The 23,083-nt window shown below is 42.4% G+C and overlaps 2 protein-coding genes across 7 annotated transcripts in view; one reads left to right on the plus strand and one right to left on the minus strand.

Annotated features, from left to right (window-relative positions):
• Ppig (peptidylprolyl isomerase G) overlaps window positions 1-5,118 on the minus strand; it is a 43,461-nt gene extending 38,343 nt beyond the window's left edge. Inside the window, exon 1 of one of the 3 annotated variants that reach the window (XM_070021393.1) lies at window positions 4,988-5,118. The gene's annotated coding sequence lies outside the window, so the exon portion shown is untranslated. Of the gene's footprint in view, window positions 1-4,558; window positions 4,719-4,987 lie in introns of those variants that run through there. The other 2 variants (XM_070021394.1, XM_070021395.1) reach the window with 2 other exon arrangements.
• Window positions 5,119-11,886: 6,768 nt separating this feature from the next.
• The window catches only part of Fastkd1 (FAST kinase domains 1), a 41,099-nt gene continuing 29,902 nt past the window's right edge, over window positions 11,887-23,083 (plus strand). For 2 of the 4 annotated variants that reach the window (XM_070021396.1, XM_070021399.1), the window contains exons 1-5: window positions 12,055-12,437; window positions 14,559-15,058; window positions 19,030-19,098; window positions 21,144-21,269; window positions 22,500-22,898. In XM_070021396.1, the coding sequence (XP_069877497.1) occupies window positions 14,724-15,058; window positions 19,030-19,098; window positions 21,144-21,269; window positions 22,500-22,898 (929 nt within the window). In that variant the 5' untranslated portion in view covers window positions 12,055-12,437; window positions 14,559-14,723. Of the gene's footprint in view, window positions 11,973-12,054; window positions 12,438-14,558; window positions 15,059-19,029; window positions 19,099-21,143; window positions 21,270-22,499; window positions 22,899-23,083 lie in introns of those variants that run through there. The other 2 variants (XM_070021398.1, XM_070021397.1) reach the window with 2 other exon arrangements.

The following is a 23,083-nucleotide window of genomic DNA, read 5'->3' on the forward strand; positions in this document are numbered from 1 at the left end:
TCTTTTGGGGCCTGAACTCTGGGCCTAGGAGCTGTTTCTGCGCTCTTTAGCTCAAGGTTTGCATTCTACTACTAGCCACAGAGGCACTTCTGGTTTCCTAGTGGGTTGTTGGAGATAAGAAATGAGAGTGCTAGGGCTGGTAAGGTAGCTCAGTGGTAGAGCGCTTGCCTTGCATGCATGAGGCCCTGGGTTCGATTCCTCAGCACCACATAAGCAAAAAGAAAAAAGCCGGAAGTGGTGCTGTGGCTCAAGTAGTAGAGCGCTAGCCTTGAGCTGAAGAACTGAGGGACAGTGCCCAGGCCCAGAGTTCAGGACCCACGACCAGACCCCCCCCCCACAAAAAAAAGAAAAGAGAGTGCTAGCCTTGAGCTGAAGAGCTGAGGGATGGTGACCAGGCCCAGAGTTCAAGCCCCACGACAGACCAAAAAAAAAGGCAGGATTTTCTCATACAAATTTCTCATACAGATTATTTTTTGTACAGATTGTTACCTTTAAATGTAATCATGTAAGTTAAATTCATTAAAACTATATCAGATCTTGGGGCTGGGAAGGTGGCTCAGTGGTAGAGCACTTGTCTTGCATGCATGAGGCCCTGGGTTTGATTCCTCAGCATCACATACGCTAAAAGAAAAAAGCCGGAAGTGGCGCTATGGCTCAAGTGGTAGAGTGCTAGCCTTGAGCTGAAGAGCTGAGGGACAGCGCCCAGGCCCAGAGTTCAGGCCCACAACTGGACCCCCCCCCCAAAAAAAAAAAACCCAAAAAAACTATATCAGATCTTTAGGAGTCAAAGAAAGTACTTTGAAATTCCTATCAGGCTTCCAATTCTGAGAGATCAAATGAGAAATGAAACAGACTGCTTTGAAAGCATTTCAAGGCCACATGCACTGATTCACATAATCCCTTTGGAGGTTAGGAGGAGTAAAGTATGAGTCTAACCTACACAAAAAGTTTGAGTCTCCTTATAAGCCAAAATTGGGCATGGTGGGCCTATCATCCATTATGTAGGAGGCTGAGATCAAGAGGATCATGGTCCCAGGCCAATCCAGGCAGAAAAGTTCACAACAGATGGTGGGTATTGTGGTGCAACTTGTCATCTCAGCTGTATCAATGAAGCATTAAATAAGAGGACTGTAGTGCAGACTGAAGCCTAGCATCTCAAAATAACCAGTGCAAAGAAGGGCTGGGAGAGTGGCTCAAGCAGCAGAGAGCATGCCTACCAAGTATGAGGCCCTGAGTTCAAGTATCAGTTCTGCCCCCCTCCAAATTTTTTATAGTGTTTGGGGTGAAGCTCAAGTGGTATTACACTTACACTTTAGGGTAGTACTTGATTTGAACTCAGGGGCCTCATACTTGCTAGTTAAGTACTTTACCACTGAAGCCACACTCTAGCCCTTTCAGCTCCAAGTTACTTTTAAAATAGGACCTTATGTTTTTGCCTGGCTGGCCTAGATTTTGATCCTCCTACACCTCCCAAATTGCTGAAGTTACATGGACACACTACCATGCCTAGCTTAACTGGATGAGATAGTCTCACAAACTTTTTGCCTGGGCTTGGCTTAAACTGTGATCCTCCCAATCTCCACCTCCCAAGTAGCTGAAATTACAATTAGAGGTGTGAGCCACTGTGCCCATCCATAATTTTGGCTTTTGGGGGACAAAATCAACTCTGTAGCTTAGATTGACATGGAACTCAAGTCTTTCTGCCTCAGCCTTTCAAGTGCTAGGGTTATGTGTGAGTGCTATCAAGACTAGCTCTAAGAGATTTACAAATGTCATAATGTTGAATTAAGTAAAAAGCTAATATTCTGAAGTACCAGAAAAGACAAGTATGGTCTTCCATCCAGTGCCTTTTCTTAATGTTTTGTATAGACAAAAACAGTGAGTTGGCAACATGTTTGTTTTATAATGCAGATAGTTCTAAAATTCTTAAATCATTAAAAAAAACTTAAGACAATCTAGGCATTGGAGATAAGGTGCTACCTAACATGCATACACTTTGGGTTTATTCCCTGCATTGCAAAAAAAAAAAAAAAAAAGGGAGGGGGAAAATGTAAGTGACTATATTACCAAATTCAATGTTAAATCAGGATACATTCATTACATATATCACCACAGGGACAAAAAAATTATAACTATGTTAGTACTAAACTACATATACTATCCACTACTTGGGAAATCAATCAATCTCTGCTAGTACTATTAGTGTTTACCTGTAATGATTTAAATTTGTATAAACAAGTGGGTTTTTGGAGTTCAAAATACAGATAACAGATAATTTAGCTCAATCTTCTAATTTTATAGATCAAGAGCTGAAGGACTAGAGCTGGGCATCGATGGCTCATGTCTGTACTCTTAAATTACTTGGAAGGCTGAGATCTGAGGATAATGCCTCCATGCCAGCCAGCAGGAAAGTCCATGAGACTCTTATTGTTATTTTAAACCATCACTCTAAGCACAGGGCTAGGAATGTGACTTAGTGGAAGAGTGCTTGCCTAGCATACATGAAGCCCTAGGTTCTAATCCTCAGTACCACATAAACAGGAAAAGCCAGAAGTGGTGCTGTGGCTCACATGGTAGAGTGTTAGCTCAAGCCCCAGGACTGGGGGGGGGGGGGGGGGGGGAAAGCTATGCACACATTTCCTTCATGGTAAAAGCACCAATTTCCAGCCATTTTCCTGTAATATTGATAGTATTACCTACAAGTTTCATGATAAAGTCCTAATGAAATAAAAATACAGTGAGTTCCTATTAAGAAAAAGTGTGTACACACACACACACATATCCCACACACATACACATACATATATGCTTTAAGCCAGGGAAAAGCCACTGACAGTTAAACAAAATTAGAGAACTGAAGCTGGGTGCTAATTTAAAGTAATAAAGCCCAAAAAAACACCAAAATAGCAAAAATACTTGCAACAAATTCTTCAAACCACCTAATCATCTGTGGATTACTATTACAAATGGCAAGATACTTCAACACATTAATGTATTAAATATGGACAATGATATAATAATGTTCAAATATTCTGTTTTTAAAGTAGTAAGAGGAAAAAAATCCACAGGTATTTCCTAAAATGAACAACTATTTTAAGAATTTAAGATAGTGTTGTAATAACAGAACTACTTCATCCACTATGAATGGTTACCAAATTCCATTTGCCTAAATAATAGGTGTTGCTTGAAATAAAAATCTGACTAAAAACACACAAAACAGCAAAATATGTGGAGGTCAACTATTTTGCAAATTCACAGTAACATGTACCAAATAAGACAGCCTTTAAGAAGTCAAAATACATGTTCTTCGTTTAGAGGAGAACTACTGAATTGCAACTGAAAACAGAATTTATACAAAATTTTAACAAACCAGAATATTTTCAAGGCTAGAGCTGTTTCAGAAGGAAATCAAAACAATTTCACTTCGAAGATTAAAAAAAAAAAAAGAAGGCTCCAAACATGATTGGCCCAGGAAATCCAAAATTTCGAATCTAGTAAATTCATGTCCTTGTATAGTCTTGACAGCATGGGAAGGGAACTCTGAAAATTGCCTGAAGAGAAGATAAAAAGTCTAAGAGGGCTGGGGATGTGGCTCAGTGCTGGAGCACTGGCTAGCTAGTGCAAAGCACCGGGCTTTGATCTCCAGTAAAACACAATGGGGGGGGGGGGTCCTTACTAAAAAGCCCTAGGTAGCAAAAAAATTCAAAAGTTAGTCAATAATTCTGAGTCAAAGGAACAGCTTACCAATGTACAACGAACTCTTAAGTGTGAATTGCTAAAAAAAAAAAAAAAAAATCCCAAATAGTTACATTAAATGGGGGAGGAGAAAGCTAGGTTAGATAAAATTTCAGGTAAATGGAAACATAAAAGAGAGATGCAACCATTCTAAGTATCTACCTACATACAGCGTTTTTTATGATGCGATTTAAAAACTATTATTGGCCATAATGCCATACACTCAGATATATTTTGAGCTTTTCTGGTTTTGGTTTCACAAAGGCAATTTCCGACCCCAAAATTTCCAAAACAACTAAATGTTTTTTGGATGCAATGTGACCACGATTGAGAAAAAAAAAAAAAGCCTTCTGCATTATGAGATTAAGCTCGATGCACAAAATGGTGCTTTTGTAACATTTCTAAAACGGCTATTCTTTTATTCTTGCCAGCAGATGTTATCTTTGCTCCGACAAAGACTAAAGAAGAGCTAATCAAATTAGCAGATTTACTCCTTCTTAGCAAACAAGCGGCTCCGAAACCATCGTCTTCCTCCTAAAAGGCCTGCGCCGCTTTCAGCTCCTCCCAATAGTGGGAAAACTTGGAAAAAGCTCAGATAAGACCCCGAACTTGACTTATTGGGCATTTCTCGGTAAAGTAGCCAATGCCACTAAAGCACGTACAGCAGCAGCTGTCCTAGGAGAGGAAAAGGTCGGGGTAGGAGGAAAGCTTGTATTCATGATTAATCCCTGACCATTTTGGCTGTTCGCCCGTCACCCTCTAATCCTAACCTGACAGGACAGCCGGCTGCACCTCCCTCTTCCCCACCAGTCATCCCACCTACCCCGCGGTACCGTTCAGTTTGAGGATTTCGAAGCATCAAAAATCAACCTCAATCTTCCGAGTCGAGGCCGCCGTCGCTGCCGCCATATTACAGCTTGTGCGGCAGAATGCGTCAGGGAGGGAGGTGTGCGCCCGTGTGGGGAGGGCGGGGGCTGGCGGGGGAAGAGCCGTTTCCTAGGCCCCGGAGGCTTGGCAGCAACTCGGCTCCGGCGGCGGGAGCTTCCCAGCCAACGCCTCGGTCTCCGGGCCGCCCCTCAGGGCCTGGGCCTCCCCTCGGGGCCCGAGCTGCCCAAACCCCTCGAGAGAAGACAGTTACCTCAGCCCGGGCAGCCGCGCCGGCTCCGCCCCTCTTCCCGGGGCCTTCCCGCTCTCGAACCCCGGGACCTCAGCAACGACGCCACTAAAATAACGCAAGCCGGACGCCACTTACCGGCACTGCTACTTTCCTCTTCCCTAGGCTCCGTCCTTTAAAGCGCTTCAAATATACCGCCGTCAGAAAAGGCGCTAAAACCTACTAACCGCCTCCCTCCCCCACCGCCCAGTCCCGGCGTGGAGGGAATGCGTCGCACCGGAAATACGTCACCGACAGGGTGACGGGTCTCCCGGCATCCTCCGGCTTATCAGGCTAGCGTGCTCCCCTTGGATTTATGGGATTTCGTTGCTTTTATGCGTGTGTGTGTATGTGTGTGTGCGCGCGCGTGTTTATGGCAGCCCTGGAGGCTTGAACTCAGGGCCTGGACGCTGTCCCAGAGCTTTTGTGCCCAAGGCTAGAGCCTTACCACTTGAGCCACAGCTCCACTTCCGGCTTTTCTGGTGGTTAATTGAAGAGTCTCATGGGCTTTCCCGTGTGAGCTGGTTTTGAACCACGATCCTCAGATCTCAGCCTCCTGAGTGTTGTAAATCATCCCAGAAGCCAGATTTTAAAATATAGAGTATTGGAGTCTTTATTATACAGTTAACAGGCTGCAGGCTGCCAGTTATTACAAAAGCCTGCGGCACACAAAACACAGCTAGGAAACATGCTAAAGAGGAAAGAAAAACAATACCAACAAGCCAATTCAGCTCGTGAAGCCATCACTGGAGAGGAGACAGGACACAGAGACACATGTAGCATGGTCCCTGTGGCTAAGCTGGTCCAGGCCTAAATTGGTCGGCTCAGGGGGCAGATCCTCAGGAAATTCCTAGTCCCAGGCACTAGACTGACAAATTCAGTAACCTATCAGCAAGTGCCTGCTCCTGCCTCCAGGGGTCCCGGCAGGCCCATTACCTGGGAGGCAGGTGATGGGGGGGGGGGGGGAGGGAGGAGGAGGTTGTTAGCAAAAGGAGTCCCTTCCCATAGCTTTGTCCACTCCTTCCCTTCTCCACAGCTTAGCATGCCCTCTTCCTAGGCAACACCGGGCCCAGGTAGTAAAGGCAGTAAATAATCAACTTCCAGCCCCCTTTACCTTGGGATGGCACTTCTCTGGTGCAGCTACCACCATAAAGGCAACAAGAGCCCCTTACAGTGACCTTCAGGAGTGGACAGCTGCAGGATCCTTATCTACTACTTGGATGGCAGCTATAAATCCTAGTCCACCATGATGAAGCCCCTGGCCCACACATCCACACCAGGGTCTCCGCCTCCTAGTCCCTTCTATCCCCTCCTAAACTTCCTAGGTTATATAGGTCACCCCAGACAATAGCCTGGGCTGCTTCTCATTCCTCCCTTGTGAGAAGGAGGCTTGGGGGGAGGGCCCTCTCCCAGCAATAAACCTTTCTTTGTTCTATGTTCTATGTACCTGGATGTCTGCATGGTTCTCTGGCAAAGTCTATTAATCTTAATTTTGCTAACCAGGTTCCTTCCCTCAGCATTAAGACAAGATGCCAGACCCTACCATCCACCATGTGGCCAATACACTGGCCAGACCTGACCTCCTTATTTCATGAGTAGCTAGGATTACATGCATGAGTGACCAGCTCAATTCTTTTTTTTTTTTTTTTTCTAATGGTCTTTAAAAAAATTTTTTTGGTCCAGGTGCCGGTGTCCCAAATTCCATTCCAGGATTTGGCTGTTTTCCACTGGTCCAGTTAGTCCTGGTGGATCCAGAGTTTCAAGGCACTGAGAGATTATGGAAGAAACCTGTGTCTTATTCTGTTTAGTATTACTAATAGATAATAATGGATAATAATCTCTACCAGATAAGTTTTAAAGAAAGCTTATTTTGGCTCATGGTTCTGGGTATCCAACGTCAAGAGTCTCATCTGTAGATGGCCTGTAGATGACCATTTAGTTGACAGTGTCCCAAAGTGGTGCAGGAAGTCACATGATGAAAGGCAGGAAGCTTGTTTATAATCTTCCAGTCATAGTCATTCTCTTTGTATAATAACCACCACTATTTATGACTGGAGATGTAGCTTGTAGTAGAATGCTTGCCCAACACACAAAAGGCCCTCAGTTCTGTTCTCAGTATCTCCAAATGAAAGAAAAAAATAAAGGAAAGAAACATGTCACCAAAATGCAATAATCATAAAATCATCTTTGGATCATGACTTTATGTAATCCTAATTGCTTGCCAAGGTCTCACCTTTAAACATCTAAAATGGAATAGGTCCACCCTCTTAAGGTTTACAGTGAGGAACAAACTCTAATATGAGCAGCAGAAGAAACAGACCACATTCAAATGAAAATCTGTGTGGAGAAAAGTCTTTATTGACCAGAGATATTTGTATTGGTATGTGATATAACTGAGAAATAACCGTTGATGTTTGGCTTTATTCATTATACACAGCACACAGTACTATTCATCTGTAGCTCATGGGCCTGACAGGCTAGATTTGGCCTAGCCTTGATGTCTTTGAAATGAGGAGAATGGGTTTTCTTTTTTGGTTTGCTTCCTTCTTTCTTTCTTGCCTTTTTTTTTTTTTTTTTTTTTTTGCCAGTTGTGGGGCCTGAACTCTGGGCCTGGGCGCTGTCCCTCAGCTCTTCAGCTCAAGACTAGCACTCTACCACTTCAGCTACAACGCCACTTTCGGCTTTTTCTGCTTATGTGGTGCTGAGGAATTGAACCCAGGGCCTCATGCATGCAAGGCAAGCACTCTACCTCTGAGCCACCTTCCCAGCCCCCTTCTTTATTTATTTCCTATTTTCTGTTTCCTTCCGTCATTTGTGCTTGAACTCAGGGCCTCTGGTTCTCACTTCTATTTTTGCTCATGACTACTACTATATCACTGAGCCATGCCTCCACTTTTTGCTGGTAAATTAGAGATAAAATCTGGAAGTTTGGCTGCCTGGGCTGGTTTCCTCAGATCTCAGCTCATGAAAAGCAAGGATTACATGCTGAGCAATGAATGGATTCTGATACCAAAAGAAGGGTATGGGTGGACTAGGCTAAGGTAACTGTGGAGTTAACTTTTATCTTTACTTTTTATTTATTTTAAATTTATTTTTAAATACTTTTTTATTGTGAAAATACTGTACAGAAGGGTTACAATCACATGAACAAGGTACATTTCTTATCAAGGATTGTTGCCTCCTTTGTTTTTCCCCTACCATCCCTACCCTCCCACCTCCACAACTACATTCTTCCCCTCTTCCCCTCCCCACCTCTGCGCAAGTAAATTGTAAAGTTCGTTTTTCGACATGGTGTCTTGTACATCTCATTGTTGCAATGGGTCAACCTGTATCCCTATTTGAACAATTTGTTTAAATTTATTTTTATTTATTTATTTTTTGTTAGTCATGGGGCTTGAACTCTGGGCCTGGGAGCTGTCTCTCAGCTCTTCAGCTCAAGGCTAGTGCTCTACCGCTTGAGCCACAGCGCCACTTCCAGTTTCCTGGTGGCTTATTGGAGATGAGTCTCACAGACTTTCCTCCCCAGCTGGCTTTGAACTGCTATGCTCAGATCTCAGTCTACTGAGTAGCTAGGATTACAGGTTACTTTTTATTTTTTCTTCAAGTAAAGAGTATATTTCATTTTAGACAATATCACCCCTTGCCCCACTTTCTCCCTGTTTTTCCCACGTGTTTTAGTATAGTTCCATTTTCAACATCCTGTCTAGTGAGTACCATTGCTGCATTTGTTCACCTTTTGTCCCTCTCTTTCAGAAATTGCCTATTAACGACAGTATGTTTAACTTTTTTAAAAAGCATGTTTGTTTTCACATATATTTCATAGAAATAGGAGCTATTGTAAAAACGTGGTTTTTTTTAGATGTCCTACTGCTATGCTTCCCAGGCTGGTCTTGAACTCATAGATTCAAAACAATGTTCTTGCTCTAGCTTCCTAAGTAGCTCAGACTATTTGCATGTACCACCACACCTGGTTTATTGTAAAAGTTTAAACAGTCTATAAAAGTTTGAAGTTTAATAATTCTCCCTAACCCCATCCAAAGCCATTCTCCTAAGGTATTTGTTCCTATCTGTACTACCACTAAAAATGGTTAGCTAGCCAGAAATGGTGGTACATACTCTTAGGAGGCTTAGGCTGTAGGATCATTTGAGCCAGAAATTAAAGACAACCTTGGGCAGTATAGTAAGATCTTGCCTCAAAACACAATGGCCAGGGAGTGTTATTCAGTGATAGTGTTGCCTACCATGTATGAGGCTCTGGGTTCAATGTTAAGAGCATAGGTAACTAACTATGGAAAGCACACATCTGTAATCATAGTACTTGGAAAGTTGAAACAGGAAGAACTTGAGTTCAGGGCCACCCTGGACTACATAGCAAAACCCTATCTCAAAATCAACAGTGTGTGTGTGTGTGTGTGTGTGTGTGTGTGTGTGTGTGTGTGTGTGTGTGTGTGTAACAAAATTCACCATCTTAAATTTTTTTCTTAGTTGTGGGGCTTGAAGTCAGGGCCTGGGTGATGTCCTTTAGCTTCTTTGTGCTCAAGGCTAGTGGTCTACTACTGTCGTCTACTATCACTGTGTCACTTCTGGCTTTTGAGTGGTTTATTGAAGATAAGACTCTCTATGGGGACTTTTCTGATGGGGCTGGCTTCAAACTGTTTTCCTTAGATCTCAGCCTCCTGAGTAGCTAGGATTACAGGCGTGAGCCCCTGGCACCCCAGCCATCCTAACTTTTAAGGTTATAATTCAATAGGAAAAAGTACAGTCTAGATTTTTTTTTTTTTGGTCCGGTCGTGGGGCCTGAACTCAGGGCCTGGGAGCTGTCCCTCAGCTCTTCAGCTCAAGGCTAGCGCTCTACCACTTGAGACACAGCGCCACTTCCAGCTTTTTTCTTTTTGCTTATGTGGTGCTGAGGAATCGAACTCAGGGCCTTAGGCATGCAAGGCAAGCGCTCTACCACTGAGCCACCTTCCCAGCCCTACATTCTAGTTTTTGGTCATGAGTCTTGAACTCTGGGCCTGGGTGTTATCCCTGTGTTCTTCAGCTCAAGACTGAGCCACTTCCAGTTTTCTGAGTGGTTTATTGGAGATAGTCTCACAGACTTTTCCTGCCTAGGCTGGCTTTGAATCATGATCTTCAGATCTTAGCCTTCTGAGTAGCTAGGATTACAGGCATGAGCCACCAGCACCCGGTTAAAAAGTACATTCTTATTGTTGTGCAACCTATGTCCAGAACTCCTCATCTCACAAAGCTGAAACTCATTCAATGCCTCATTTTTCCCCTCCCCTAGCTGCTGACAAATATCAATATACTTTCTGTCCTTATAAATTTGAAGGTTTCAGATAAATGGCATTAGGTTTTGGGGACTAGCATATGTCTCTCTTTTGTGCTGGGGTGCTAGGCAAGCTGAATGGAACGCTGCTGAACTCACCAAACTCTACTCCTAGTCCCCTTTTTTGTCTTGTGAATGAGATGTTGACACAAATTGTACTATCTTTTTTTTTGGGGGGGGGGTCCTGTCGGGGGGCCTGAATTCTGGGCTTGGGCGCTGTCCCTCAGCTCTTCAGCTCAAGGCTAGCGCTCTACCACTTGAGCCATAGAGCCACTTCCGGCTTTTTTCTTTTTGCTTATGTGGTGCTGAGGAATCGACCCAGGGCCTCAGGCATGCAAGACAAGCGCTCTACCACTGAGCCACCTTCCCAGACCCCTGTACTGTTACATCTTATACCATTACCTTGCTATACTTTTCTCAGATTTTCATTTAAATCTCTTTTGTCTGAGTATTTTGATCAACAATGTATTATCAGTCAGTCCATCTAGTTCCAAACAACATATATAACTACTAGTGAGTGTAGTCTGGGATTCGTTGTTGCCTTCGTTTTTGGAGAACAGCTGCAGGCAGCAGGCTGTAAGGAGTCTGCAAATGGTTACTGACTATCTTTCTGGAGTTACAAAAATGTTTCAAAATTAGTTGAGCTCTAGTGGCTCAAGTCCTTTATCCTAGTTATTCAGAAAGCTGAACTGTGATATTGGGTGTTTGAAGTAAGGCTGTGCATACTTGTACTTTCTGCTAATTAGGAGACTAAGGCTGTAGGATCATTTGAACCAAAAGTTTAGGCACGCTTGGGCAGTATAGTAAGACTTTGCTTCAAAACAATGGCTGAGGCGTGTTATTCAGTGATAGTGTTTGTCTACCATGTATGATGCCCTGGAATTTTGTTGTTGTTGTTGTTGTTCGTGGAGCTTGAACTCTGGGCTTGGGCACTGTCCCTCAGTTCTTCAGCTCAAGGCTAGTGCTCTACCACTTGAGTCACAGCACCACTTTCGGTTTTCTTAGTGGTTGTTGAGGATAAGAGTCTCATAGACTTTCCTGCTGGGGCTAGTTTTGAACCCTGATCCTCAGATCGCAGCCTCCTGAATAGCTAGGATTACAGGTGTGAGCCACTGGCACCCAGCTGTCCTGGGATTCTTATTTCCAATTGACTACCAAAAAAAGCCAGAAGTGGACCTGTGACTTGAGCACAATCTCAGGGACTGAGAGCCCAGACCTTGAGTTCAAGCCCCAGAACCCCTTCCCCCCCCCAATTCTGTGTATGCCTTTTTTATGTTTACTTTTTGTTTGTTCCTTTTTACTTTTATTTTAGAGCATTGTCCCTCTATGCAGTCCAGGCATGCTTTGAACTTGCAATCCCTTGCCTTGTAGCAGTGGACTACCGTAATGAGCTTACTGTTTTCATTTATAATTTCAGTTTAAAATACAATCTTTCTTCTATGTATTATAAATATAATAATTGCTTAAAGGACAGGGAAGATCCTCAGCAGTAGAAAGACACTGACCTGAAGGCCCTGAATGTTCTCCAGTAGGTTGGATGTGGCCTTTGCTCGTCTCATTGAGGAAAAAAACTACCAATCCCAGAATTCCTGTAAAGGCGTGCGTGACGTTCACGCTTCGCGCGAAGCCTTCTGGGAACTGTAGTGTGAGTCTCCCGGGCGCACGTTTCTTCAGGGCGCTCCTCTGCCGGAGGAGACCGGCTCTTTGGAAGATGGTGTCTCTCGTGGAAAGTATAAACACCCTGGCATAGAAGGGGTAAGCGAAGAATCGAGCGGCCGGGGGCCAGGGATATCGCTGACTTGGGAGCCGTCGCAACCTTCCATACTCCGGGATTCCGCCGCCGGGGAAGAGCGCGCCGGCGAGTCCCGGCCGGGCAGCGGCTGCGGTGCTTCCTCGCCGGAGTTCGGCGGCGAAAGGGAGCGCTTTCTCGGTGGCACTGTGTTCGCTGAAGCTCAGAGGACTGCCGTGGGGCTGAGCCCGATGCTGCCGGGATCGCGGAGACCGTCTTCCCTCCCGCGCTCCCGCGCTGGCCGCCGGCTCAGCGCGCCTGTCACTCGCAACCTTTGAACTCCGCACCCTGCGGGTTCACCGGGAGTCGCCCCCGCCGCTTGCCAACAGCCAAGCCTCTTCCGTTAGTTAAATGGCTTCGCCAAGGTCACTCAGCGGGGGCCGAGGCCTCTCTTTATTCAAATCATCGTATAGTCTACACGTTGAGTGTGCGTGAGTAGCACTTTTCCCTTGTGCCAGGCTGGTTGTGGAAGTGTGCGGCTCAGGGCAGCTTTGGATCAGCGGGTCACGCACATTGCCACAAAAAAGGCGGAGCAGTCGCGTGGTGTACAGTTTTGCATAACTTTAAATAAGGGTGTGAGGCCAGTTGTTAGTGATAACATAATTTGTTTATTGATGTAAGGGGATTGTAGTCTCAGCTTCTCCAGTACTGGAGACAGAGAGAGACAGACATACAGAGAGAGACAGACGGGGGGGGGGGAGAGGGAGAGAGAGAGAGAGAGAGTGTGAGAGTGTCGGAACTTGACCTAAGGGCTTCTGGTTCTCCTCCTCATCTCGGTCTCTTTTTTTGGGGGGGGGGGGGTCCGGTCGTGGCGCCTGAACTCTGGGCCTGGGCACTTCCCCTCAGCTCTTCAGCTCAAGGCTAGTGCTCTACCACTTGAGCAACAGCGCCACTTCCGGCTTTTTTTTTCTTTTTGCTTATGTGGTACTGAGGAATCGAACCCAGGGCCTCCGGCATGCAAAGCAAGCGCTCTACCACTGAGCCACCTTCCCAGCCCCTCGGTCTCCTTTTAGTCTCTGCTTTTTTCCTCAAGTCTGGTGCTCTTGAATCATTTGAGCTCAGCCTCTAAGGTAGTTAGGATAACAGGTGTAAGCCTTCAGTCCTCCCATATTTTTTTTTCCCAAAAACCGTATTAAACCTCTTTTTCCTTGTGTGAAAATGGAAATGATAGTATCTTCCTAGTAAGTTAGTTAAGAATTTAATGAGATGATGTTTTTAAAAAGTTCTTTGTAAACCAGGGAACAGTGGCTCATGTCTCTAATCCTAGCTACTCAGGACTTGGAGATCTGAGGATAGTGCTTCAAAACCAGCCCAGGCAAGAAAGTACATGAGACGCATCTCCAGTTAATCACGGAAAAGCTCAAGGACAGCACTGAGACTCTGAATTCAAGTCCTAGAAACACACACACAGTTTTTTGTCGTCTAATATGTACAAGTCATGAGGCTTGAACTCTGGCCTGGGCGCTGGCCCTCAGCAATTCAGCTCAAGGCAAGCACTCTATCACTTGAGCCACAGCGCCACTTCAGGTTTTCGTGGTTTATTGGAGATAAGAGTCTCATGGACTTTTCTGCTCCAGCTGGCTATGAACTTCGATCCTCAGATCTCAGCCTCTTGAGTAGCTAGGATTACAGGCTTGAGCCACTGGCCCCTGGCTAAGGTTTTCCTTTTTAAATTTCATTCCTAACCTAAATGTTTCTTTTTTCTTTTTTAATTGTGAAAATACTGTATAGAGGAGTTACAATTACATGGGCAAGACAATGAGTACATTTCTAATCAAGCATTGTTGCTTCCTCCTTTGTTTCCCCTTCCCATCCCTTCCTATCTCCCTTCTCTCCCCCGTCTCTCCTAAATGTTTCTTGATTGGTGTTGTAAACAACTAATTTATTAAGACCTATGAAAAGTTATTAAGTAATTTAATGGCACAATTACATTCTTTTAGGGCACAAGAAGAAAGGGGCAAGAAATTACCCTGAAAGCTGAGATGCCAGAGACTATCCTTCTTTTTTTTTTTTTTTGGGGTCCAGTCGTGGGCCTGAACTCTGGGCCTGGGCACCGTCCCTCAGCTCTTCAGATCAAGGCTAGTTCTCTACCACTTGAGCCACAGCGCCACTTCTGGGTTTTTTCCTTTTTGCTTATGTGGTGCTGGGGAATCGAACTCAGGGCCTCATGCATGCAAGGCAAGCGCTCTACCACTGAGCCACCTTCCCAGCCCCAGAGACTATCCTTCTAAAAATTAAAAAAAAAAAAAAACCAAAAAACACCAAGAAAATAAAACAAAACCCTTTCTGATTTTAGCCTTTTTTTTTTTCTTCTGCTCTCATGGTCAAATTTGAAAATTTAGGTAATATCAGACAGATGTTTTTAAAATAGGGTGCTTGTAGAAGCTCTTTTTTTCTGGATACTTCAGTTTGGATCAGAAATTGCTACTGGTTCAGATTAAGATCAGTCTCTAGTTAATGCAAAAAATACCTTGTTACTTTAAACCTGAATGTTTAAAATAATATGATATTAATAAAATTAAAATAACCAGGTCAAACCAATTGTTTTACAGAAGCCGTGTGGTGGAAGACTTAGTGTCATCCTAATGGAAAGCAAACCTGTTACCTTGTCACCAGCAGATTGCACTTGGCTACTAGTTGCAGATGGCTTTCAATATCTAAGAAATTTTGCAATATAAAGTTAAAAAACCTGATTTTCCTAGACTCTGGTTATAAATATGTTTCGTGTAAGAGCTATTTCAACATTCCCCTGGAGAGTGTTTCAGTTTCGACCCTTCAGTTGTGAATCATTAATTGTTAAGATGAATAACTGCACAGATGAAGAGCAAGTCTTTGATCTTATTGAAAGAAACAAAGCCACACTTACAGAAGAGCAAGTGGGATGTGCATTTAGTACACTTTGGAGATTTCAAAAGCAGAAGATCAACTTGTTAAGAAATGCTGAGAGTGTCAGAGACCATCCAAAATTTCTTACTCTTCATAATTTAGCTACAAGTAAAATCAAATTAATGAATGACAGTACCTTGGTGAATGTGTTGTACATCATACAACAGTAAGTTACTTTTAGATTGTTACTGAAATGAATATATTTCAATTTTCTAAAAATCTTTAAAATGAAAAATTGTTTCCTCCCTAAAAGATAGTTTTACACATACTATGGTATCTTAAAGATGTTTGGAGAACGGGCTGGGAAGGTGGCTCAGTGGTAGAGCGCTTGCCTTGCATGCCTGAGGCCCTGGGTTCGATTCCCCAGCACCACATAAGCAAAAAGAAAAAAGCCGGAAGTGGCGCTGTGGCTCAAGTGGTAGAGCGCTACCCTTGAGCTGAAGAGCTGAGGGACAGAGCCCAGGCCCAGAGTTCAGGCCCCATGACCGGACCCAAAAAAAAAAAAAAAGATATTTGGAAGATTTAGTAAATACTTATTAGTAGCATTAGAATTATAAAAATTAGAATGTGGCCAGGCACCAGTGGCTCACATCTGTAATCTTAGCTACTCAGGAGGCTGATATCTGAGGATTGTGGTTCAAAGCCAGCCTGGGCAGAAAAGTCTGTGACATTCTTATCTCCAAGTAACCACCAGACAACTGGAAGTGGTGCTGTGGCTCAAGTGGTAGAGAGTTAGCTAGCCTTGAGCTGAAGAGCTGAGGAACAGCACCCATGCCCAGAATTCAAGCCCCGTGACCAACAACAACAACAACAACAGAAGTAGAACATAATCAATCTGATAGTAGAAATTGTTAACTTGTTTATATGAAACTAGATTGTTGTGGAATTTTATAGAAATGTGATTGGCTAAAGATAACAAGGCTTTGTGCCAGTACTGGGGATTTAGCTCAGGGCTTTTGCTCAAGGCTAGCACTCTACCACTTGAGCCACAACGCCACTTCCAGCCTTTTCTGTTTACGTGATACTTCATGCATGTTAGGCTGTACTCTACCACAAAGCCACCTTCCCAGTCCCTTGCTTAGTTTTTCTCATTCCAGGCTGAAGCTCTACCACTTGAGTTACACCTTCACTTCTAGCTTTTTCTTTTTAAAATTTTTTTTAATTGAGATTAGATGATTACATAAATTTCACATATTTCATAGTATTGTGGAGTAGTGATAGTTATAGTCACAAACACATTTTAATCTTCACAAGGCAAATTGTCATTTTCATGTTCTATAAAGTTTATGAATTCTGTGGGCTTTGACAATACAACTATTTCTTCCATATCAGGTGATATTTACATTTCTTTCCTTTTGCTTAGTGTAAGCTGTTCCTCATTCCCTCCCTCCCATTGCTGCCTTTGAGTTGCTTAGTTCATTTTCCTCAATGTCCAGTGCAGCTGATAGGCCCCTCTTGTATGTTTTCCTGTTTCCCTCTGATTCTGTGTCCTCCTCCTAGCTTCCCTCAGGTATGTGCATATATATATATATATATATATATATATACATATATATATATATTACATACATATATATATCTCACATATTTCGTCAAAAACATGGAGTCATTTAGCAATGATATGACAAAATGAGTGGAAGCCCTTTGTTTCTTGAGTCCTGTTTACTTTGTCATATCTCCTTGCATTTTGGCTTTAGCATCCACATCTCAGGGAGACCATGTGCTGTTTGTCTCTTTGCTCTTGGCTTACCTCACTCAAAATGATTTGCTGTAGTTCCATCCACTTCCCTGCAAATGCCATTATATGTAAGTATCACAATGTTTGGATCCACTCATCTGTAGTGGGGCATCTGGGTTGTTTCCATATCTTGGCTATTGTGATCAGTGCTGCATTGAACATGGAGGTGTGTACTTGTTTCCTGGTTCTTGTAGATGCCTAGGAGTGGTATGGCTGAGTCATAGGGGAGGTCTATATTTAGCTTTCTGTGGTACCTCCAGACTGCTTTCCAAAATGGTTGTATTAGTGTACATTCCCACCAGCAATGGATTAGGGTTCCTCTTTCTCCACATTCCCTCTAGCAATTGTCATCAGCTGAATTTAGAATGTGGGCCATTCTGACTGGTGTACCAGCTTTTTCTTAATTGGAGATAAAGGTTTCTTGGGTTTGTGTTTCTTTTCTTTTTTCTTTTTTATTGGTCATAGAGCTTGAACTTAAGGCCTGTGTGCTGTACCTGAGCTCTTTCACTCAAGGTTAGCAGTTTTAACACTTCGAACCACAGCACCACTTCTGGTTTTTGGTGGTTAATTGGAGATAAGAGTCTCACAGGCTTACTTCACTTAATATAATTTTTTTTCCCCAAGTCTTTCCATTTCCTAACGAATGGGGCAATGTCATTCTTTCTGATGGAGGCATAGAATTCCATTGTGTATATATACCACATTTTCTTGATCCATTCGCAAAGAAATATAGGTCCCATGGTTTCCCTTATTTGCAATAACTAGTATATATCTGAGACAAGCAGAAAAGGTCAGATAAGATGATGTTAAGCGAAATGAGCCCCAAGATAAGGATACAAGTGTTTTTTTCTTTCTTGCTATTGTTTCTAACAATGTATTTATAAGGTATCACGTGATTTTTTTGTCACTTTGTATGTCCCTCCCCCCCCACGATATAACCCGTTTTCACTGTATTTGACTTTGGTATAATTTGGGGAGCTGAAGGGAAAAAACAAATTGGTTAAATAGGGATACAGGTTGACCCATTGCAGACATTGATTTTTTTGGGGGGGGGGGGTCCGGTCGTGGGGCCTGAACTCTGGGCCTGGGTGCTGTCCCTCAGCTCTTCAGCTCAAGGCTAGCCTCTACCACTTGAGCCACAGCGCCACTTCCGGCTTTTTTCTTTTCTTTTTTTTTTTATGTGGTGCTGAGGAATCGAACCCAGGGCCTCAGGCCTGCAAGGCAAGCACTCTACCACTGAGCCACCTTCCAATGAGATGTATAAGACATTATGTCAAAAAACGAAATTTACAATTTAGGCAGGGGTGTGGGGGTGGGGGTAGGGGGAATGTAGTCTTGGAGATGGGAGGGAAGGGATGGTAGGGGAAAAACAAAGGAGGAGGCAACAATACTTGATAAGAAATGTACTCATTACCTTGCTCATGTGATTGTAACCCCTCTAAACAGTATTTTCACAATAAAATCTTATTAAAAAAAAGAAGAGTCTCACAGGGACTTTCTTGCCTGGGCTGACTTCAAACCTCAGTACTCAGATCTCAACTTTGTGAGTAGCAGGGATTATAGGTTTTAGACTCCAATGCCCAGCTTGAAATTTGTATTTCTAGGTTGGCTTTGAACCCAAATCCTTAAGTTTCCTGAGTTACTAGCTCCTAACTTAGACTTCAGATTAATGCCTAATAACAAATCAGAAGCTAATAAAGTGCATCTTTTTTATTATTAAGTTTTTTAAATTGTGAAAATACCGTATAAAGTGCATTTTAATATGCCTTTTTTTTGGTGCTGGTCCTGTGTTTAAACTCAAACTCAGGGCTTGGGTATTGTTCCTGAGCTCAAGGCTAGCACTCTACCAGTTGATCCACAGCTCTACTTCTGGCTTTTTGATGGTTAATTGGAGATAAGAGTCTCACAGTCTTTTCTGTCCAACTGGCTTTGAACCGTGATCCTCATATCACAGCCTCCTAAGTAGCCAGGATTACAGGCCTGAGCCACTGGCACCCAGCTCAGCATATTGTTGAGACAGGGTCTTACTATGTAGCCCAGGCTGGCCTTGAACTCTAGATTCTCCAGCCTCAACCTCCTGAGTGATGGGATGCCTGATATATATAGCTTGCATGTGATTTTAAATATTTGTAGTATTATTTTAATTGGCTTATAAATTGTATAAAATAATGAGTTTCATGAATATTTTCATATATGTATATAATATACTTTGCTAAGTGTAGTTTTAATTATTATTTAAATTTTTTTTAAGTTATCTTCAAGTAGTTGTACAAAGAAGTTCCCATTCTACAAAACAGTATGAGTACAAAGTATCTGACAACATTGTCACCCATCTCTCTAGTTTTAATTGTTTTAAAATATTTATATATGGAAAATTATTTTCTCATGTTTTTCTTGAGATTTGCAGTTGAGGCCCATGATCCGATAGTTGAAGCACTAGTAACAGAAGCATGGGAGAGACTGGAAAGGTAAGTACTATAAATTCATTATCTAACATCACAATTATCTTTTTTAGAGTTACCATAATGAACTCTTACAGTGAGATTTCACAGAAAAGGCAATAAAAATGTTACTTCTAGGGGCTGGGAAGGTGGCTCAGTAGTGGAGGCCCTAGGTGTGATTCCTCAGCATCACATAAACAGAAAAAGCTGAAAGTGGCACTGTGGCTTAAGTGGGTACAGTGCTATCCTTGAGCTGAAGAGCTGAGGAACAGCGCCCAGGCCCAGAGTTCAGGCTCCACAATGGACAAAAAAAAAAGTTCTAATCTAAGATAGTTATTTTTTTCCTCTCTCTCTTTCTCTCTCTCCCTCCCTCCTTCTCTCTCTTTTTTCCCTCTTGTTTTTGATGTCAATACAGTGGCTTGCACTCTGGGTTTGGGCGCTATAACTTTTTTTACTCAAGGCTAGTGCTTTCCCAAATGAACTACCACTGGCTTTTTTTTGTTGATCATGGTCTTGAACTCAGGGCCTGACACTGAGTTTTGGGGATTTTTTTTGGTCAGTCGTGGGGCTTTGAACTCTGGGCCTGGGCACTGTCCCTGCGCTCTTCAGCTCAAGGCAACGCTCTCCCACTTGAGCCACAGTGCCACTTCCGGTTTTCTAGTGGTTTATTAGAGATAAGAGTCTCATGGACTTTCCTGCCCGGTCTGGCTTTGAACTGAGATCCTCAGATCTCAGCCTTCTGAGTAGCTAGGATTATATGCGTGAGCCACCGGTGCCTGGCTTGTCTGTGAGTTCTTGCTTAAGGCTACTAGTGCTCTACCACTTTGAGTCATGGCATCCCTTTTGGTTTTCTGGTAGTTTATTGGGGATAGGAGTCTCATGGACTTTCCTGCCCAGACTGGCTTCATGCTATCATTCTTAGATTTCAGTCTCCTGAGTAGCTAGTATTATATGTATAAGCCACTAGTACCCAGCTTACTGGTTTTATTATTATTATTATTATTATTACTTAGTTGTACAAAGGAGTTACAATTCCATATATGAGGTTATGAGTACAATACTTCTTGGTTATTGTCATCCTTTACCTTTTATTTTCTACTGCATCATGTTTTAATTAAGAGTAAATGTTATATTTATAAGATTATGTCTTTGTTGCTTTGTATGTCCCTCCCCCATGGTATAACCCCTGCTTTCACTGTATTTGATGTTGGTATATGTGGAGGGGAAGGGAAAAAACAAATCGTTAAAACAGGGATACAGGAGGACCCATTGCAACAATGAGATGTACAAGTCGTTTGTCAAAAAACGAACTTTACAACTTTGGTGGGGAGGGGTGGGGGGTGGAGGATTCGAAAGGATGGGTAAGGGAAACAAAGGAGGAGGCTACAATGCTTGATAAGAAATGTACTCATTATCTTGCCCATGTAATTGTAACCCCTCTGTACAGTATTTTCACAATAAAAAAATACGTTTAGGGCTGGGAAGGTGGCTCAGTGGTAGAGTGCTTGCCTTGCATGCATGAGGCTCTGGGTTCGATTCCTCAGCACCACATAAGCAGAAAAAGCCAGAAGTGGCGCTGTGGCTCAAGTGGTAGAGTGCGAGCCTTGAGCTGAAGAGCTGAGGGGCAGCGCCCAGGCCCAGAGTTCAGGCCCATGACTGGCAAAAAAAAAAAAAAAAAGAAAAACGTTTATAAAAAAAAAGAGTAGGGCTGGGATGTAGCTCAGTGGCAAAGCGCTTGCCTAGCAAGTGCAACGTCCTGGGTTCGATCCACAGTACCAAAAAAGAAAAGACAAAAAAAAAAAAGAAAGAAAGAGTAAATGTTAATGACCTACTTTTTATTTATTTATTTTTGTCAGTTGTGGGGTTTGTACTCTGGGCCTGGGCACTGGTCCCTAAGCTCTTCAGCTCAAGGTGAGCACTGTATCACTTGAGCTACAGCGCCACTTCCAGTTTTCTGGTGGTTAATTGGGAGATAAGAGTCTCACAGACTTTCCTTCCGGGAGTAGCTAGGATTATAGCATGAGCCACTGGCACCTGGCTAATGATCTAATTTTTTTTATTTCCTTTAATAGGTTTGATATGAATGTGCTGTCACTGTTTTCCACATGCCTAGCAGATCAGCATTTGTACTGTAGTCCATTAATGGGAGAAATAGCTGCTATTGTAAATAGGAACTTAGAAACCATAAAGGATTTAAGGTAAATTGATTTAGACATTTTCTGTTGGAGTATAAAAGGTGCTGAGCTTTGGATGTAGATACAGATTTGCCAATCTTAGTTTTGTCTAATTAAGTCTCAAAAGTCCATCTATGACTAATTTTCCTCTTGAAAGTTTGTCTATAAAGCAGTGATGGTAATACTTTGCATTTTATATTTTATAAAATGCAACACAGTATTATTGAGATATGTGACTAGTCTGAGATTTTTAATGCTTCTTAAATGTTTATTGAGTGAAGAAATAGTGTCACTCCATGTTTTTTAAACTCTTACTGTTATATATTGATTTTAGTCTACCATGAAATACTAAGAATTATGCAATCATTTGCTAGTAACAAACATTTTGCTAAGACTTTGCTTATACACAGAAAAGATACAAGAAAGTCAACTTCTAGGGCTGGGAAGGTAGCTCAGTGGTAGAGCGCTTGCCTTGCATGCCTGAGGCCCTGGGTTCGATTCCTTAGCACCACATAAGCAAAAAGAAAAAAGCCAGAAGTGGCGCTGTGTCTCAAGTGGTAGAGTGCTAGCCTTGATCTGAAGAGCTGAGGGACAGCGCCCAGGCCCAGAGATCAGGCCCCACGATTGGACCCCCCCTAAAAAAAAAAGAAAAAAAAAAGAAAGTCAGCTTCTAAAAAGATACAAAATGAGATTTTTAATATAATATTCATAGACTGATGGTCCAATTTGATTTCTGAGTGAATTTCACCAGAATTCTTAACATCAAGTAGTTTTATTTATAGATTGAAGTATTTTATATATTTAATGAAAAATATTGTTTCTTTCTTTTCTTTTCTTTTCTTTTTTGTACTGATCCATAGGGCTTGAACTCAGGGCCTGGGTGTTTTCCTGGAGCTTTTTTGCTCAAGGCTGGTGTGTTACCACTTGAGCCACAACTCCATTTTTGGCTATTTTAATTGGAGATAAAAAATTTTGCCTGCCTGGGCTTACTTCAAATTGTGATCCTCAGATCTCAGCTTACTGAGTACCTAGGATTACAGATAGGAGCCACCAGCATCTGGTTTATTTCACTGTTTTTCTCTAAAGCATGTGATCACTGAGAAATCTGAATTCAAGTCCCACTAATATTTAAAAGAAAAAAATTATGATAGAAAACAATATGTTTACTACTACTTTTTCAGGTCTAGATATTTAGTTCTAGAATTGATCAGTTTTGTTCAATAATGTAAAATCTTTGTCATTTTTCTTCTTCAGGTCCTTGTCTGTCTTGATGGTCAGCATATCTGCTTTAATATCACGGTGTTTTCAAGAACAATTAGTGAAAAAAGCAGAGCTACTTTTTGACACTGTAGATGCTTCCAATGTCAATGTTTCAAGAAGAATAGTTCAGTTTCTTCGAAATGTTAAACATAGTTATTATCCACTATTAGAGAAATGTAATAAAGTGTTTTTAAGCAATATAAACCACCTTAATTTGGATTCTATCAGTAAAATACTTGGTTTCTATCAAGTTCTGCAGTTCCATAGTTTTGAATTTACTATAATGGCTAAAAAGAGGCTATCAGAGATGATTTCTCTGTCTGATCACCCTGATAACTTTGTAAAATTGTTTGTCACATTGGGACCAATAGCAGGACCTGAAGAAAAGAAACGGTAAGTTCAGTTTCAAATGCTTTACTTTTCCTGGTAGGAATATATACAGCTTTCATGCTTAGGCCTCTTTATCTCTAGAAGGAACAAAAATCAAATAATCCTCACTGCTTAGCTCTTTGTTTTTATTTTATTATTTTAATTTAAAAAGTGTAGTTCTGAGGATCGAAACTAGGGTCTTTCACATG

This window comes from Dipodomys merriami, unplaced genomic scaffold, assembly GCF_024711535.1.
Source record: "Dipodomys merriami isolate MVZ:Mamm:240054 unplaced genomic scaffold, mDipMer1.0.p SCAF_1, whole genome shotgun sequence".
NCBI lineage: Eukaryota > Metazoa > Chordata > Mammalia > Rodentia > Heteromyidae > Dipodomys > Dipodomys merriami.